The following is a 17556-nucleotide window of genomic DNA, read 5'->3' as shown; positions in this document are numbered from 1 at the left end:
AGATGCAGTTAAGCACATAGTGAATGTGTGAGGGTAGGAGGGAGTGGCGGGGGAAAGTGAGAAGGTATTTCCACCGTAAGGACTTGTCACTTCCTATTATCTCTCACCAGCATAAACACGGTCTGAGATGGGGTGGGGGAATTTTTTTTATTTTTTTATTCCCCTTCAGCAAGTACACTTTTCAACTGTGTTAATGTGCCACTGCTAATGTGCTCACACAGAGCAGGAAACGGGAAGTAGCATGTGTAGTGGACGTACATTATACCGCTGCACGCTTTGATATATAAATACATTATACTGCGTTTCTGTATTCTTGAGCCGTGTATCTTGGTATTATGAGATAAACATGCAATTTATTAATCCAGTTTTTCACAAGACAGTCCTTATCTGGTAATTTCCCCCGTCCCTCTCTGCATGTGGAGAATCATTTCCTCCGAAGCATCATGGCAGCCATGCCTTCCTGTGTCTATGTGTGTGTGTGTGTGTGTGTGTGTGTGTGTGTGTGTGTGTGTGTGTGTGTGTGTGTGTGTGTGTGTGTGTGTGTGTGTGTGTGTCTACTACTCCCTGGCAGCATCGCCGGTTTTGTCATGTGGCCGCGATAGGGGACGGGGACTTGTCGCTGAGTGGCAAGCTCTGTCAAATTTAGCCAGCTGTCCCGGAACCAGATGCCTGCTTTGCCTGAGGCTTAAGCCTGGTTGTTTTTTTTTTATTGTCGCTGAGATGACAGCAACCCACCAACACCAAAGTGCCTCCAATCCACATGTGAGACCTCTGCTTGACTTGTCGGCGCGATAATTCAAACCGAATATGTTACTAGGGAGTTGACCCGAAGTGATGCACAATACGAATACATATATATATATATATATATATATATAGACTGTATATAACTTTGTTGTTAGCAGGAATCAAATTCTTGAACATTTCAAGCTTTATTTATGGAAGGTTCATGGCGTTAACCTCTGCTTCCCAATCATATTTCCAGAATTTCACAAGATTTACACCCTACCTTGCAGATACACAGTCTGACCTGATGAATTGGTCGGGGTCAAGGAGATTGTTTTGATAGGGGAGCAGAAATTACTGCTTTTTCAGGGCACAGGTCGGGGGTCACATGTTTAAACCTTGCAGTCACAAGCTTGTTTCTTGAACTCTTAAATCCATTACTGCAGTTTTTTTTATTTTTTTATAGCAGTCTTCTTCAATTGTGGTTGCACTGATACTCTCCGCAAAAAGGAATCTTTTACAGCGTCTGACTCAGCTCTCCACTGGGCAGCACCGTGGTGTGAAGGTGGATGTACTTATGGAGAAAGCACTGGTATAAGGCTAACACATCATCATGCAGCTCTCTCCCTAAGGTGTTGTGACATCGGTGGGTATTCGCCATGCCGCTGTTGCAATGCTAAATGTTTGTGACAGGTGTCGGATCAAGTTTAGATGCCTTCTGAAGGCTTCATCTCAACTATTTAATCGGCCACACTTCTTCCTGCAATGGCGAAGTGCAGCCGGGTCCTTGGCACGATGTCCTCTCTCATTACTGTGAGTAATAAGCCAAAAGAAGTGGAATGAGGACGGAGGATCATCTCGGTCGACTCTCATCTGATGGCGACTTGCCCGACAGCAAGCAGCCTGGAGTTTAGTGTTGATTGCTTGTGTTGCTTTGCACACTTATCCATGTGTTACATAACTGTGTCCTGAATATTTTCAAGTACAGTAAATATGCATTATCAATATGTTTTGAAAATAAAAATAGCAATTGTGTCCAGACATTTACATAAATTATTGGAAAGATAATGCCTGTGGAAAGTGTTTGTAAAATGTTGAATGCAAATGCAAAATGTTCATATTGCTGTCACAATGAATGTGATATTGGATTATTACTGCCCTAAAACACCAGACGGGATGCAATAAAATGTAACAAATATTTAATCAAAAACCCTGATTTTGACCTCTAACCCGATACCAAATTCTTTGGGAGGCTGAATCAACCAAGAACCAACATGGTATACGCTGGACATCATCATCCTGAGGCTTGAGTGTCAAAATATATGCTTTGTATGCCTGACCACCCACTCCCTCGATCCTCGGCCCTCGATTGTGTTTCCTCCAAAACAAATTTCACAAAGGCAGACAATATCATATAAATGAATTGGCCTGAGACAGAGATGAAAACCGGAAATACACCACGCAGCGACAAAGGAGTCGGAGGGAAAGGCTGAAAGTCTCTTACCTGCCACCCACGGTCAAATCCGAGATGGCATAGAAGTACGAGCGCAACACTTTAGAGTCCTTGAAAAACTCGTCTCCGAAGGTGTTGAGTCGATCTAAAGAGACGAGCAGGTCAGTCGCCGTCACCCATTCCTGAAAAACAGAATGAAAAATAGGGAAGAAGAAAAGACCAACAAGGGGAGAAAACCAACAAAAGCAACCTTTTGATGATTAAAAAAAAAGGTATGAATGAAAACCGCGGGAAGGCAGGCGATGCAATGGCTGCTGCCGCTGTTGGAGGTGCGAGGAAGCAGGAAACGAGAGGAAGAACACAAAGCGGGTCGCAGCTAAAAGAGCCAAGGCCATGTAAGGCTGCAAAATCTGAAAAATAAAGTCGATGGATCAAAAATGGAAGCAATGGAGGTGGAAAGAACAGATGTAATGTAGAGATAATGAGTATGGTGCAGGGAATTGAGTGAATGTCAAAGCGAGGTGGGGGGAGAGAAGAAGGATTAATGGAGACAAAAAGCAGAAATTTCAAAAAAAAAAAAAAAAAAAAGAGAGAGAAAAGAGACAACACAGCAGCACTATTTCAGTATAATGGATGGCATTTGGCAAAGCTCCCACCCCTGATATGATTCAAGCTCTTCTGTCCAAACTGCCTGCAAAGGTAAAGACAGGCTGAAGCAAAAGTGGGAGAAGAAAGCGAAAAGGAATAACACAAACGGGAAGCACAATGGCGTCCTGCAAGGTAAAAAAACAAAAAAAAAAACAAGAGAACAAATGACATCTTTTGCCCATGAACAGATCCAACTTTAAAACAAATAGCTGGCAAGGAACTTTCTGTCTGTTTCTTGGCTGGTTTGTGGCAGTCTTGAAAGGAAAAAAAAAAAGAAGAAAATCCTGTAATGTTGTCCGTTTTGAAGCTTTTCCCAAGAGATGCCTTTGAAGTGTGGCAATGGGAGACGAGGAGATTGCGGCGGATGGGCTTCAGACTACAAACACATGTGACAAGTTCATTCGGTATGTTTTTGTAGGACTGAAGCCGATCACACAACAGTACCTCCGTTAAGAATCCTGCTTCGCGCTCCCTCTTATTATTTTCAAAGGGTTAATATGTCCTTTGCCATCTTCGCTACATGGCCAGTGAGTTTACACATTCAGAGATACTCATAATGGGGAGACTATCAGTTCCACTGTGCAATGTGTTTCTGCACTACAATTTGACCCGTTTTAAGTCTTAACTTTGAATCTGTTCTTTAGACTGTTTGGATCTTTTTTTAGACTAAGTTTTGACCTGTTTTTTCCTGTTTTAGACTACATTTGGACCTGTTTCTACTCTAAATTTGGACTTGACTTGGACTAAGTTTGGACTCGTTTATAGACTAATTTTAGGCCTGTTTATAGACTTTGTTTGGATCTGTTTCTTCACTACATTTTCACCTGTTTTACTCGAAGTTTGGACCTGTTATGACACTAAGTTCTCATGTGTTTCTACACATCTCTTTGACCTGGTTTTACACTAAAATTAGACCTGTCTTGGACTAAGTTTGGACCTGTTTTAGACAAGTTTTTCACCTGGTCTAGACTACGTTTGGACCCGTTTCTTCACTAAGTTTTGACCTGTTTCTAGACTAATTGTTTCTGAGATTAATACAGTTTCTGCCGTTTCTCTGTAAAACATTTTTCAATATGTCACCATGTAATCCCCACATTGTTCTAAAACCAAAAATGCAAACATGATGAGATTTGACTTGAAATGGTGTTTTGTAAAGGGGACCTTAGTCCACATATTGCAGAGCGCATGTTTCAGAGATAATGAGAATCACAGATTTATTGAACAAGCCTGAAGTACATTTTGACTCCTCTGTCTCCTGGTAACTAAGTAAAACAAAACCGTTTAGTATTACTCTTTGTTCGGCAAGATGGAAAATGGCCTAATTGGTTGGATAGTTAGACTTGAAACAAAGATGACACTTCAGAGCCCCGTGAGGCCGTCTTCACAGGTGCCCACTGTGATCGCACGCAGCTTAAAATAGCCTAAGAAGCAGTGCAGTTCAACTTTAGAAATAAATTATCTTTGAAGACCATCTTCTGGGGCGGACTTTCTGGTGCTGTCAGCATGACTGTCATCCTCCTGGTTCAAAGGAGACGATCCCGGGAGTTAGACCACCTGCTTGGATGGCTGCCTGCAGGTCCCAAAGACATACTGCTGGGGCATCAAGAGGTCAGAGCCCCTTCTTTTTTCTTTTTTTTTTAAACATCTGGTGTGAATATGCCACACATCTGTTGTTGATTGGTTGAACCCTTGCAACCCTTGCGTTAATGGCGTCGGCATGACTAAGGACTTCTGTGCCACCTGTGGTTTAGCTTGGTCAGTAAAGTCTGATAACAAGGCTGTTTATAGCCGAGTCTGATGAGACGTGCAAAATCCACTTCTTTTTTTTAAAAACAGGAAATGAGGTGATTTTTATATTTTAATTAGGCCATGTTGTGGCTCATTTTCAGCAATTGAAATAGCAGTAAGGGTCATTATGCATTCAGTGGGCTTACCCGAAATGCCCCCAAACTAACAAATGCCTTACAGCAGGGGTGTCAAATATAAGGTCTGTGGGCCAAAACCGGCTGCAATCAGGCCCGCCAAACCATTAATTAAAAAAAATATAATAAACATTTTTTTTTAATTCTTTTTGATTGGCCGACACAACACAACCCTGACACCCAAGCTAAGATATCAGTGATGCGGCCAACCTCGTTGTGAAAATGCAAACCAGGCGATCAAGGTGAGATTGTAGAGACTTTCTGTAGTAATTGTTTGATTTTTGCAAAAACATTTTCATCATGTATGCTCTACACCACAACAACAAAAAAACTTTAAAGTTTGAATCTAAAGGGCTGATATGGCACTATTTTACCGGTCCACTCAAGGTGGAATAGGTCTGTATGGAAGCCCTGATCTGAAATGAGTTTGACACCACTGATTGTCAAACAATGATACAATGGTCATATATTTTTTTTTAAAGTGTTGTGTTTCTTAATCTTAATCCTAATCTTCACCAGCAAAAGTTGGGCCGATGAGGTTATGTTTTGCGCTGCGTGCATTTATTTATTGGTTTGTATGCATGTATTTCACCAAATGTTCACAAAAAGTACTAGCCCGAATTGCAATGAAATTTTCAGGGATGATTTGTCATCATCCAAGGACCAACCAATTAGATTTTGGGACGTTAATGGCAAACTGACATTTCTGCCCATTGACTCGGGTAGTGGTTTATGATGTGATGTTGCTACCTGACAATCTAGTTAGCCTCCAGATATGGCGTTGGTGAAGATCTGTCCTCTAACGAGTCTGTTCTATTCTGCTTGCTGTATTTATGAGATAATGAGGTACTGCACCTTGTTAGGAGGAGTCGAAGTTCCTGTTACGATGCCGCTATAATCTTCAACAAAGAAATCCTCATAGTAGATGCAAACATGTCTCCTTTGAGCCTCATTCTGTATGTTCAGGTTGGTCACATTGGTGGTACTTGGCGAGCTCTACTAAGGTTGCGCACACTGTGGATAGTTTGAAAACTGCCTCACACGTTTGTTTTTCCTCTGTCCTTCCAGCCGCAGTGCACTTAAGGACATCCTTGTGATTCTTTGGCTTCGCAGTCCATTGAGGCCGAGGCAGCAGTTATTTGGAGGGAACAGTTAACCACAGTGTCGTGGGATGGAGAGCCGTGTTGGCTGGCACTGTATCGTTCCAGCACTTGCTTATCGACTTTGCCCCTGCTTGACATGCCTCTAACGGCTAATGGGGTTTGGACGACGCTGGGTGACTCCGACGCTCTGGGAAAACAGATGCTCATTCTTCATTTTTTGCGCTACGCTACCTGGGCGTGACATAATTTTCATCCTCCGGTTTATTGAAAGGAGCAGTCGGCAGCACAGAGGATCAGATGCAATTCTCTCGCCGAGCAATATGCTCACGAAATGCCTTCATGTGCATTTTTTTTTTTTTTTCTCCAACCTGGCCATCCGTGCTGTACTCCGTCTCCTGTTGGGTGATCTCTGTCTGCTCAGCTCAACATAATGAAAAAAGTGTGATGTCCTCATAATGTTTGCTTAATGACAAAGCTCGCCCACGCACAGTCTGTAATTACATTAAAACCTTATAAATTGGAGCAGCTGAGTAATTCTTCTTGGGTACTTAATGGATTTTCTGGACTTTGTCACTAAAGTCCAGATTGTCTTGAACAAAAGCATCTTTGAACATAGTCAGAAGCAGTTCCCCATTTTAGGTATTTCTTTTGTTGTTTTATGAAAAATAGTCTGTCTCACGCCATTTGAATTTTCTTTTTCTTATTAAGTGTAAAAGGAGAATTTTTCTTTTTTTGAATAATGACAAAATTGTAATAGATACGTTTTCCCTTTTAATAAATAACATTTTACAATCCATGCTTTAACTAGTAAGAGTGGACATTGGTATTTCATTGGTAATAATTCCAGCCCCCAGTTTGACACAGGCATAGATCATAAAAAGGTTTTAAACTCTTGGTTTTTAAAGAAAGAAAAAAAAAATCTCTCTGCCATTTATCATAGAGTACAAGACCATTATCATATGAGGGAGTTATTAGTTATGCTTGGTGGAACAGTGCTAATTGTGTAAGGAAAAGCAGACATAGTTCCAAATATCACTTACTGCACTGAAAGGAAGTAGTTTCTTAGGGTTAATTAGTAGTCAGCCCATTACTTATTATTTGTGCAAACCACAGCAAAAGCTTAATTAACTTTGATTCTCACTCCCTTGGAATTTGGACTCGGAATGTTACAATGATGCTGACTTAGGAGTAGGCTGAGGCGTTGAAAGTGGCAACGAGCCAGTCTTTTGCGGAAGACAATAACCCTCTAATGATTGAGTGAGCAGGTCCACACACGCATCGGGGTTCATTTTTTGGGGGGATGACACGACGTAGTACAACCTAAGAGTCTGAATGTCTGCTCTGGGGCTTGTAACGTTCACCCACACCTCTCCAATCTCTCATCTCTTCTTCCATGCCGTCCTCCCCCTCCCTTTTCCCTTCTTCTCCTCTTCCTGTTTCAGTGCATTCCTGTGAACTCTGAAGCCTCTGGCTGCAGGCACTGACAGGAAAGAGAGCAGTGTCCCTCATTCCAAAGTTAATAACTTTTTAATTTAATTGCTTAAGTTCACTGTGCCCTCAATATGTATTTTTTTTCCCCTTTTACTCATTGTCATTCACTGCTGGAGCTCCAATTTGCCACACAGCTTTCGAGAGAGAGAGAGAGAGAGAGAGAGAGAGAGAGAGAGAAAAAGAGAGGCGAAGGGAGAGTGAGTAAGGGAGGATGGACCGGTAGCAGGGGAGACAGACAAACCGTTTTAATGGATGACTGAACAAATTAAATTTGAATTCATACAGCAGCTTTCATCTTCTGCGTGATTATTGAAAGAAGAGAGCTTTACAAACTTGACAACAGAGCTCCCGTTGGAGAAAGCCATTACTTTAGAGAAAACATCTAAATGCCATGTTAGGAGGTGAGTGTTGTTGTTATTTTTCCAAATAAAAAACTAATTTGGCAACGGCAGCACAACATATTAGATCACCGACATAACAAAAAAACGCCATATTTAATCAGTTGACTTGAATATGACAAAATACCTGAAATTAACTTTTTAATTTTTAATGTTCAACTTTACCCCCCCTAAAAGGTCAGGAATGTGTATTTTAAAAGCAGAAGATGAAGCGTGTGAAAGTTTCTATACTGAAACTACACACTCCTCAGACTGAGGCACAAGCAGCAAATCTGCTCGGGGATTAAAATGCTAATAAAACAGACAGGATGCAATTCCTGTTTTAAGCCCTCATGAAATATGCATGGCTCCGTATGAGCCATATGCAGAGGAAAAGCCATACTGACATGGGACATAGAGGAACAAGGATCATTTCATGCTCTGTTGACAATCTCTATGTAAAGAGTGAAGTTTTTAACCCCTGACGCAAATGTCAGTTTTACACTTCCGCGCAAGAAAGTCCTGCAGTGATTTGCCCAATATTCAGAAAACAGTCCCGTTTATGTGTGATGAAAGACAGGAGTTTACTTAATTATGAGTGTTACTATATTTACAGAGTAATGTACAAGTCTTTCTGCGTATGGGTTTCTTTCTGGGTTCTATGTTTTAAGCTCATTCTCCACAAACATGCACTTAAGCTCAGTTGGTAATTAACGACCTGTTCACAGTTTAACCGGACGTTGCCCCTCGTCAGCTGGGATTGGCTCCAGCGCTCAGCAGCTCTAACTTGGGCAAAGTCAATCAATGTTGGGTGTCCAATCCCGGTTCTGGAAGGTCGCTGTCCTGCTGCTTCACCTGAATCTAATGAGTATGTCGATGCCAGGAAGAAGAAGAAAAAGCCTAAAATGAGCACCTGATTTATAAATAACCGGTTGAAATAATCAACGAAACAATCGCTTCATGAACACTGAATAAAGTAAATCAGAATGTTGTCCTAGTTTATATGCAACAAGATGTGACCCTAACTCATTTCAATGGAACAAACCCATAATGCTTTGCACTGTGGTGTCTATGACAGAGGCAAAGAATCCTACATCTGGCTTTACCCGGAAGTATCGAAAATGAAATTAATTACAGTGACTATGCTTGTGGTGCTTCTTATTTCATTTTTAATGAAACTGCAACATCGATCCGATTGTAATTTCAATCGGATAGTGCAAAAATAATCGGATTGGAGTGTTTATACGGTGAGAAAATCAATCTGATCGACATTTAAATAAAATTACTTTTGGGCCATGTAACCACAGCTGTTGTGCAAATGGGGGTCTTAGTTGTTATGAAGCTGAAGACAGTCAAGAGGATTACATGATGAGGGACTCATTAAAAGTTGCCTAACTAACGGTTAATACACTGTTCCTCGGCTCACGCAACTCTGCAACATGAGCAACAGTCAACTGGTGAAGGTAATAATGTGAGGTCTGACTGACACCAAGTTTGACTTAATGAAGAGACATCTGGAGATGATGAACGTGGGTCTGGGCAATTTCTGAAGCTGTGCAATGACGTCAGTGTGCCACGTCTATCGACGATATCAGATGTGTACTTGATAAGCACACTTGGTTAATTAGAACTGCAAGTGGCCCAGGGGGTAATGCTATATAGGCCATTCTAGCTTTTATTTTTTAATATCATTCTTCTTAAGAAAACACCGTTGTGTTTACCAGGCTTATGTTCAGTAACTCTTTTACTCTAATTAAACACAATGTACAGTTGAGGCCAACGGGTCGTTCTCCAACAGTGACTGGGAATGTTCCAAATCATCTGAAGACAAAACCTGAAACAAACTGACCCGATGACATGAAGCAAGAAGAAAAAAGCCGAAGAAGACATTTGGTACCAAGACAGCCATGATATTTCAAACTATTTCAATTATAGCAAAATAAAATTTTATTAATTTGCTCTTTTAAATAGAAACCAATGCATTAACAAATAACCAGGCTGCATATGTTCCCTTTATTTTCATTGAGTTGGATAAATATCCCATGTAAGTGAAACATTCCCATCAGCTTATTAACTTTTGCGTAGATTTGAGTGTAGTTTTGTTATTTGACAATTGCCATCATGACTTCTTGAAACTTTTTGGGGGTTTTGTGGATGGGAAGAGTAATAATCCACAATCACTGTACATCTACAGAACCGGGTTGAATTTAATTATCCTATGTGAGTAAAAATGAATTTTATCATTTCAAATGGTAAAATATTACGACTGAATGAACAAAGTGGGAGAAAATGATGTGAGTGTAAAGATATTTATTAGAAATACCAAGTCTCTGACAGTCTTCATAGCGATATATTGGTGACCGTCCTGAAAGTGCTGTTGTAAAATCTTCTTGACTCGATTGAATATTGACATCAGACTTCTGTGGTTGCATGCAGATCAACACGTCTTAATAAACTAAGTAAGTGTTCCTGCTGCATCAAGAAGAAATAAAAATGCTCATCAAGTCTGGTTGTGTTCCTTTCATTTACTGCCATATATTGATTTTGTGTTATTTGTCTTAAAAAAAAAAAAAGCATTCTAGAAAACAGTTTATAACAGGGAAGATCACACTGGAGCGAGACATGAAAAGAAAAATCAAGAATAGAAACCGGAGCTATTTCATATTTACGGCATAGTAGGGAGAGAAGCTTTCGGCAGCTGTGCTTATTGCTCATAACAAATAGCTGGCATGTCCTTCCCTCCCTGTTGCCTCCCTCTTCCCTCCTTTCTACAGCCCTCATCTTACATTAAATAAATAGTGCTGTTGTGGGAAGGGTTGTTCCGGCTCCCGTCCATTTCAATTGAGGCGCCTGTTTTCTTTCTTGTTTTGATAGTAGCTCAAGCGGGAACCAGTATGTCACCATTAAGGTGGACTATGCCCCACCGTCTTTATTGAGATGATTCACTGCGTGGAGAAAGGATACTCCTTTTTGTTTTCCACCAGCTTTGATTTTGCTTCAGAGAGGATGGCCTATGTTGTTGTTGTTGTTGTTGTTTTTAATCTCTGCTCACTACAACCATCTATCCTTAAAATAGAGGAAGAACGAGAGATTTAATGAAAGAAACGGTGCAATTGATCCACCTTTTATTCTAATGGGACGAACAGATCACAGCCAATTTATGGGTCCTCTCATCTTGTTGTTTAAAAGGAAACATGGAGGGAGAGGTAGAGTGGAGGAAAAGGGTGCGTGTTTGGCAGGTCTGTTCAGAGATTTGTCACCCAATCTATGTATTCTTAGCTCGTATTGATCCGCCACAGCTTTATAACCAGTGGGTCGATGTCATCTCCAGCATATTGAAATACAGCCAGCAACACCATTAGTAGTCAGTTTTTTAATGTAACTAAGGCCTCTGTGCAGTTCACCCATGCACCGAAGGCCTGAAGTCATTAAATGGCCCCTGCATTTAAATAATACATCTTAAGGTTCGGAGGGTTAATAGGAAATTACAGTAGTGGATGCTGTTAGAAAAGGGCATTGAAGTTGCTTTCAAAGTTGTGTCAGGTAAGGGGTAAAAAATACTCTCATTAAATCTGACTAAAAAGGAAGGGGGACCTCAGCAAGTGCATTTTTTCGCACATTATTCATGATCAACAGGAGCAGTCAGATGCTTGGGGAGTTGAAATGAGAAGTCGCACACCGACAGAGACCGCAGCTCATTAAAGAAAAAGGAAAAAAAAAAAAAGTAGGATTGATTAATGGAAAAAGGATCTGCAACAATCCTTAAATGTTGGCAATAAAGAACATATATGTACTCATGTGCCACAATATTGGTGTTTTTTCTGTCTTAGATCACTAATTGAATAGAGAATATATATTCAGTATCAGTAGCACTTCTCATTTCACACTAGTAATATACTTATAATATACTTGGTGAGCCTAATAGAAAAATAAAAGTTTTCACGTGAATTATTATTGTTAGTAGATGTTGAGTCCTTTTAGAGGAGGCAAGTCAAACACACTTAAGTTCAGGAGCCCAATTTCATCTTGAGTGGGACTGACTGGTAAAACGGTGTCCTAATAACCTTTAAATATTAACGTTAAAGTTCTTCTTTGTTGTGGCGCAGAGTAGACCGGATGAAATTGTGTTCATTATCGCAAAATTAAACAATTACTGTGGAAAATCATAAAACTTTGCATGAATTTTAATTAAACCTTCTGGTGTAAAATACTGTGAAATGTCCCAAAAAAACCTTCTATAGTTGTTTCATTACGCATATTTTGACAAATATGTTGGCTAGTTTGGCAACTTTCATAGCAGAAACACGGACACAGTGTTGTTTCGTATCCGTATCCATTTTTCTTTGAAATTTAAAAAGAATTTTGGGGCTCGGTTTGGAGTCTCTTGTGGGCTGGTTTTGGCCCATGGGCCTTATGTTTGACACCCCTCTTAGATAGTTTGCAACTGTTGTTACTGACATGGTTTTCCGTTCTTTTGCATTCACGTTTTTTTCTCAGTGATTTAAAGGGAAACCCCTGCTGGGGAAAAGGCATGCCCCTTGACCCCCATATTTCTCCTGCTGCCGTGCCCCTCTGTAACGTTCTGGAGGCCTGTCCCATACTTTGAAAAGCCAGTGCATCAGTTAGATTTTTACCTCCATGAAAAAAAAAAAAACTATTCAGCAATATTGCCCTTTTACATTCCCATTCTTTCTCTTCCAGGACTCCCACCTGAGCTGGAGCCTCCACCACCCAGTCACTATTAAATAAGGCGAGCGTTTACCGATCGGACCACAATGCCCTTTCCGCCTATCACATCATTACTGCCTCCTAGACCACCTGTTTCCAATTCCTCGTTTATATAATCCTTCACTCCCTTAATTCCTTAATCCCACATAATCCTTTTATGGCAAGGAAAGTATTGCTCTCTTTGTCAACGCTTGGAGCGCACACTTTTTTCAGGCGTGAGCCGTAACGCTCACTTCAGGACACTTCAGGAGAGCCGGCTCAAGCCTCAAGTCCGAGAAACCTACTATTGTCCTCTCCGGCCAGAGTCCAGAATTAGACACTGGCGAGATGGAGGGGGCCCAAACAACACGCTGGTAGATAGCCAGCGTGAGGAGATTAATCACGAAAACGTTGGTTGCAGCAATGTTTTCTTGTAATCATTTTGGAATTGCTATCATGCAAAACAAATCGTAGAATGAACGATAGAATTGGTGCAGCAGAGGAATACACACTCAAGAGGCATAGAAAGAGAAAGAGATGAAGCAAAGACTGATGGCGTCTGGAGAGAAAATGCTTGTGGAAACATTTATATTTATTTATTTTTTTAACTCTGGGTTAAGAAACTATTGCAAAGCCAAAGGCGTATTTATATTTTCATTCACTCTCCTCTCATTGTCGCCCGAGCAGGACAGATGACGCTGAATCTATAGAGCCAAATCCACTCCTGCATGCTGATCCACCCCCCACCACCACCCCCCCTTCTTATTTTTTTTTTTTCTTTCTTTCATGCAGCTGTTTGTCATCTTACTGAGAGTAGCCTGCCACACAATGCGCCAAGCCCATATCACACTGAAGCTAATCCAATAGTGCATTTCATTTCTATTTTCACAGGCTGCAGATGCGAGGGAACCTCGCACAGCAGAGTCGGCGGGAAGAAAATGTCCTTATCCAGCGGCTCGGCTCAGCTTAGTCTCTACTTGGGAGCCGGTGTGACTTCATCATCTGCTGTCCAAAACCTCCATCGGCTCCCAGTTTAGAATGGGATCGCTCTTGAGGAAAGCTGGCTCTTTCTACTCGGAGGGAGGTCGTGGAGACGACACCCATTCATAGAGCAGTGGTTGAGGTGAGGGGAAGTTTTCTTTTTTTTTTTTTTTTATGAGGACACAGCATCTGGCATAGGAGACATGTGTGGAGCAGAAAGAGGAAGAGGGGGTGTGGGTTTAGACACCATTAGTGGGGTGTCTGTCCATGCTTTATTTTATAAAAGTTTTTTTATCAAATCATGAATTTAAGGTAGTTTTGATAACAATAGGTTTCATATGAAAAGCATTATTTTAAAAAGATTTGCTCTTGAAAGACATTTGAGTCTTAAAATCGAATATAAATTACACATCATTATGTTGTGTACAGTTTCAGTTAAAGCATTTCAATCTAACGTTGATGGTTTTAGATAACACTCTCTCACTACTGTAACAGTGTGACCCAAGAGCAGACACGGGTTATTTTCTTTAAATAAATCATCTTCTTCGTCTTTTGAGCCAAATGTAAGTGAGGGTTATTCACTTCTAGCTTTATATGGAGCCATTCGTGGAGGATTACGATGAAGTTGCCATTTTTGTGAATGCTTGCTCACAGGTAGAATGAATCATGTTTACAAGGATAAATGGACTTCACTCAAATGGCGTCTCAACACACTTTATATGATTGGTCATATTCAAACATACATACACACACACACACACACACACACACACACACAAGCTTGCACAAGAGTGGGAGCATGCTGAAGTGCAGTGTCTTGCTCAAAGGACAGAGCAAGATGGGGGATCAAACCACAAACTGATTCACCCTAACTGAGCTCAGCTGCCTCAAAAAGTTAAATATACACCTGACGTTCAGACCGTTTGTCAACGAAAGCAACTGAAAGCACAAGTTTTCGAAAAGCGTCTCTCTAAGTGAACCTTTTGTTTGTGCCGTCAGTGAAAAAAACAGTATCTATTTATTTATTTGTTTATTTATAGCAGCAGCATTGTGGTCCCATGTGGTACCCACCATATATATATTGATATACAAGTTGCTTCTGAAGGCAAGTCGCATGACGAGCCAAACAATTAAAAAAAGTACCACTTACAATCCACAAAACGTGTTACGTTTATTGGGGGAATCTCTTGCAAGTTTCGAGTATCACAGATGCATGTTCACTTAAGGTGAAATCTGCCCTTTCTTCAAGTTTGTGCAACATTCTTGCACCACTATTACAGAATATGTAAATCACCAGTTCACAGTGATTCCAGTGAAAATTTGCTCATTTTCTCGCATTTTCGGTCTGCAGCTATGCAATTGTCGTAGCCCAATCAGATAGGGGCTTGATCTGCAGATTTGTTGGTTTTTGGGTTTGTTATTTTTTTTGACTCAATGTTGCATAAGAAGCCACATTTCATGGATGGGCTTCAAAACTTTTGGATCGCACTCAGAATAAACACGGGGGTTTGGCCAAGCTATAGCTAAATCGCCTATAAATTGATTTGTGTGAGGTGCACGCAGTAAACAGAATATACTGGCGTGCTGAGCAGCACACACACACACACACACACACACACACACACACACACACACACACACACACACACACACACACACACACACACACACACACACACACACACACACACACACACACACACACACACACACACACACAACAGCATCACTCGCTCCGACTTTCTTGAGTTTTTGGAGATGGCTTCCTTCAGCAGGGTTGGAGCAGGTTATGATAATGCAAGGTTACACTGCATATCCTCCACAGAGCCACACTTACTCTTCCTATCTAATGATGTGGAGGAGGACAGCTTTCTTTACAGAGATAGTAGTCTAGAATTGTCAGACATATTTTCGATCTAATATTTAGGGAAAAGGTCAGAAAGAATATTCATTATTATAATCATAGTTTTAAGGACCACTTTTGCATGTGGAGTCATGAGGGCAACTATATAAATATAAAAAAAAAAAAAAAAAGTGAAATTCTCCAAGAGGATGCATGTCCAGTCCATGGTAGGAGTTTTTGTTGCTATTGTGGAGATGGGAAATAAAAATAGCCTCGAGCAGCCAATCAAACAGTGGAGCAAAAAAAAAAAAAAAAAAGAAAACACTCGGCCAGTGGGAGTCCAATGCAGCCTGTTCACATCCCGGGAAGCAGACTGTTGTAGGTGCTAATGAAGGTTAGAAAAAAGACTTGCTCGTCATATAACTCATGCGGTTGCTTCGTTGCTTGGCGAGCTAAAGGCCTGTTTAATTGGCCGTTGCATCAGCCTTGAGTGACAGCAGCAAGAAAAATGTAGTTCCTCCTGATAAGCATTCAATTAGGAGATAATGCACCCACAGTGAGTGAATTACACATTTACTCTGGTAATTTGCAAAGTGAGCACTTATGATAATAATAAAAACGTGATTTATTTTTTCAATGAACAACCAAAAAAAAAGCAGTTGAGAATGTTTTTTTTCTTTCATTTTTAAACACATGATCTGCTTATGTAATACAATGCACATCCATAGCGACAACAGCTATGATCCATTTATTTTGGGAGGTTTCGTCTGAACATCGTAATCAGTGGATTCACATTACAGGAACACATTAAAGAAGTCTTGAAGCATGAGACGTCCTTTGTTTTTCTCGAATACTACAAAAGTCTTGCTCTTATTCAGTCCTATTTAATTTCATGTGCCTGTGATGAAGCTTAAAAGTGACCATTTACCAAAATGTAGGGCAGATAACAGTTTCTTTTATATTCCCCCCTAAATATATTTAACAAATTAGTTTTTAACAGGATTTCTTGAGGGCACGATTAAATGAGGAGCTCTTAAGCTACATTTTTCATCTTGCATTATTCATGAGGCTTTGACCGCCGGACCATTTCTGTTTATTCATCCCAGACGACTGACGCTGAACCGTAAGGATGAAGTGGACACGCTGCGTCCGTGGGAGTCCCTGTTTCTTTTTTTCAACTCGGCTTCTGAGTGAACACATAACTCACCCGAAACTACAGCTCCGTTTTCATTACCCTCCAGTTTGTATCTTTTTCTGTCTCGAAAGAGATGTATAGAAAGCCCCGGGTTTTGCATTCTTTTTTTTTCGCTCAAACATTTTCAGCTCAGGCAGACATGTCCCTGGATCAATTCGAGCTGATCTCTCTGAACACAGCTTTTAAGGTTCGACTAAGAAAATGGAAATATCAGAAATAGTCTGTAGGGCAGAGAATCTACTAGATATCCTGGCTGGATGATTTCTATTATTATTTCTATTAATCGCACAATAATCTGCCAATAAATAATTAATCTATTATGTTCAATGTAGTTTTTGTAAAAATGTCCACACGATCCCTGTCCTAATTCTTTTGTTTAATTAGTTTGAAGAGCGTCACTGTTACAGTACATTTTGGGGAAGTCATTGTTAAACCTAACCATGCCATAAACAAGGAACAGTCTCTTAAAGTGCTTCAGCTTAAATGGCGATACAGTGCACACGTGCATGAACAGATGCGTCCTCAGTTGTGTCAAAGAGAAGATGAGTGACTGCATTAACCGCCTTATTTACTCGTTTTTAGCGGCCCTTTACTGATGCCCACCCTTCCCCGGCTCGCCCTCAAGAGGCTGCCATTAATTCAGCACAATCCTCTCAAGGCTTCATCAATGTTAATCAGAGCTAAACATAACATTAGCTTCACTTCAGTTGCTTTGAAAGAGGCGTGAAGGCATGCATATACATGCATGGCTACAGGATGTTTGTTTGTGTAAAAATGTACATTGTGAAGGCGGGTTTTGATGATGAAGTCAGAACTTGGAGCGGCAGATTGGGGCATCTCACGCAATTATGAACTTTACACCGTGTTGTGCAGGGTTGTTGACAGGAGAAACCATTGTGTTTGAACAATGACGCCACTTCACAGTTGAAGAACGATACCTAATGAATAAGCTGCGTTGATTATTAATGAGGCGATTTACACAAATTAAACCTCAAAAAGGTCAATGGCAGCAGCATTTCTATTATGGATCGTCATTGGGAGTTTTTTAAATCTTTTTTTCTTTTAACTTTTTAAAGTTTAATCTTGAAATCTAATGCTCCAGTCAAAATA

General features: G+C 40.6%; 1 protein-coding gene across 1 annotated transcript in view; it reads right to left on the bottom strand.

Annotated features, from left to right (window-relative positions):
- The window catches only part of lamc3 (laminin, gamma 3), a 131429-nt gene that overhangs the window by 101711 nt on the left and 12162 nt on the right, over positions 1–17556 (bottom strand). Inside the window, exon 3 of the mRNA XM_080476718.1 lies at positions 2231–2361. Coding sequence (XP_080332844.1) covers positions 2231–2361 — 131 coding nt within the window. The remainder of the gene's footprint in view (positions 1–2230; positions 2362–17556) is intronic.

Source organism: Lipophrys pholis, assembly GCF_963383615.2.
Source record: "Lipophrys pholis genome assembly, chromosome: 12".
NCBI lineage: Eukaryota > Metazoa > Chordata > Actinopteri > Blenniiformes > Blenniidae > Lipophrys > Lipophrys pholis.
This window is presented reverse-complemented; position numbering and strand designations above follow the sequence as displayed.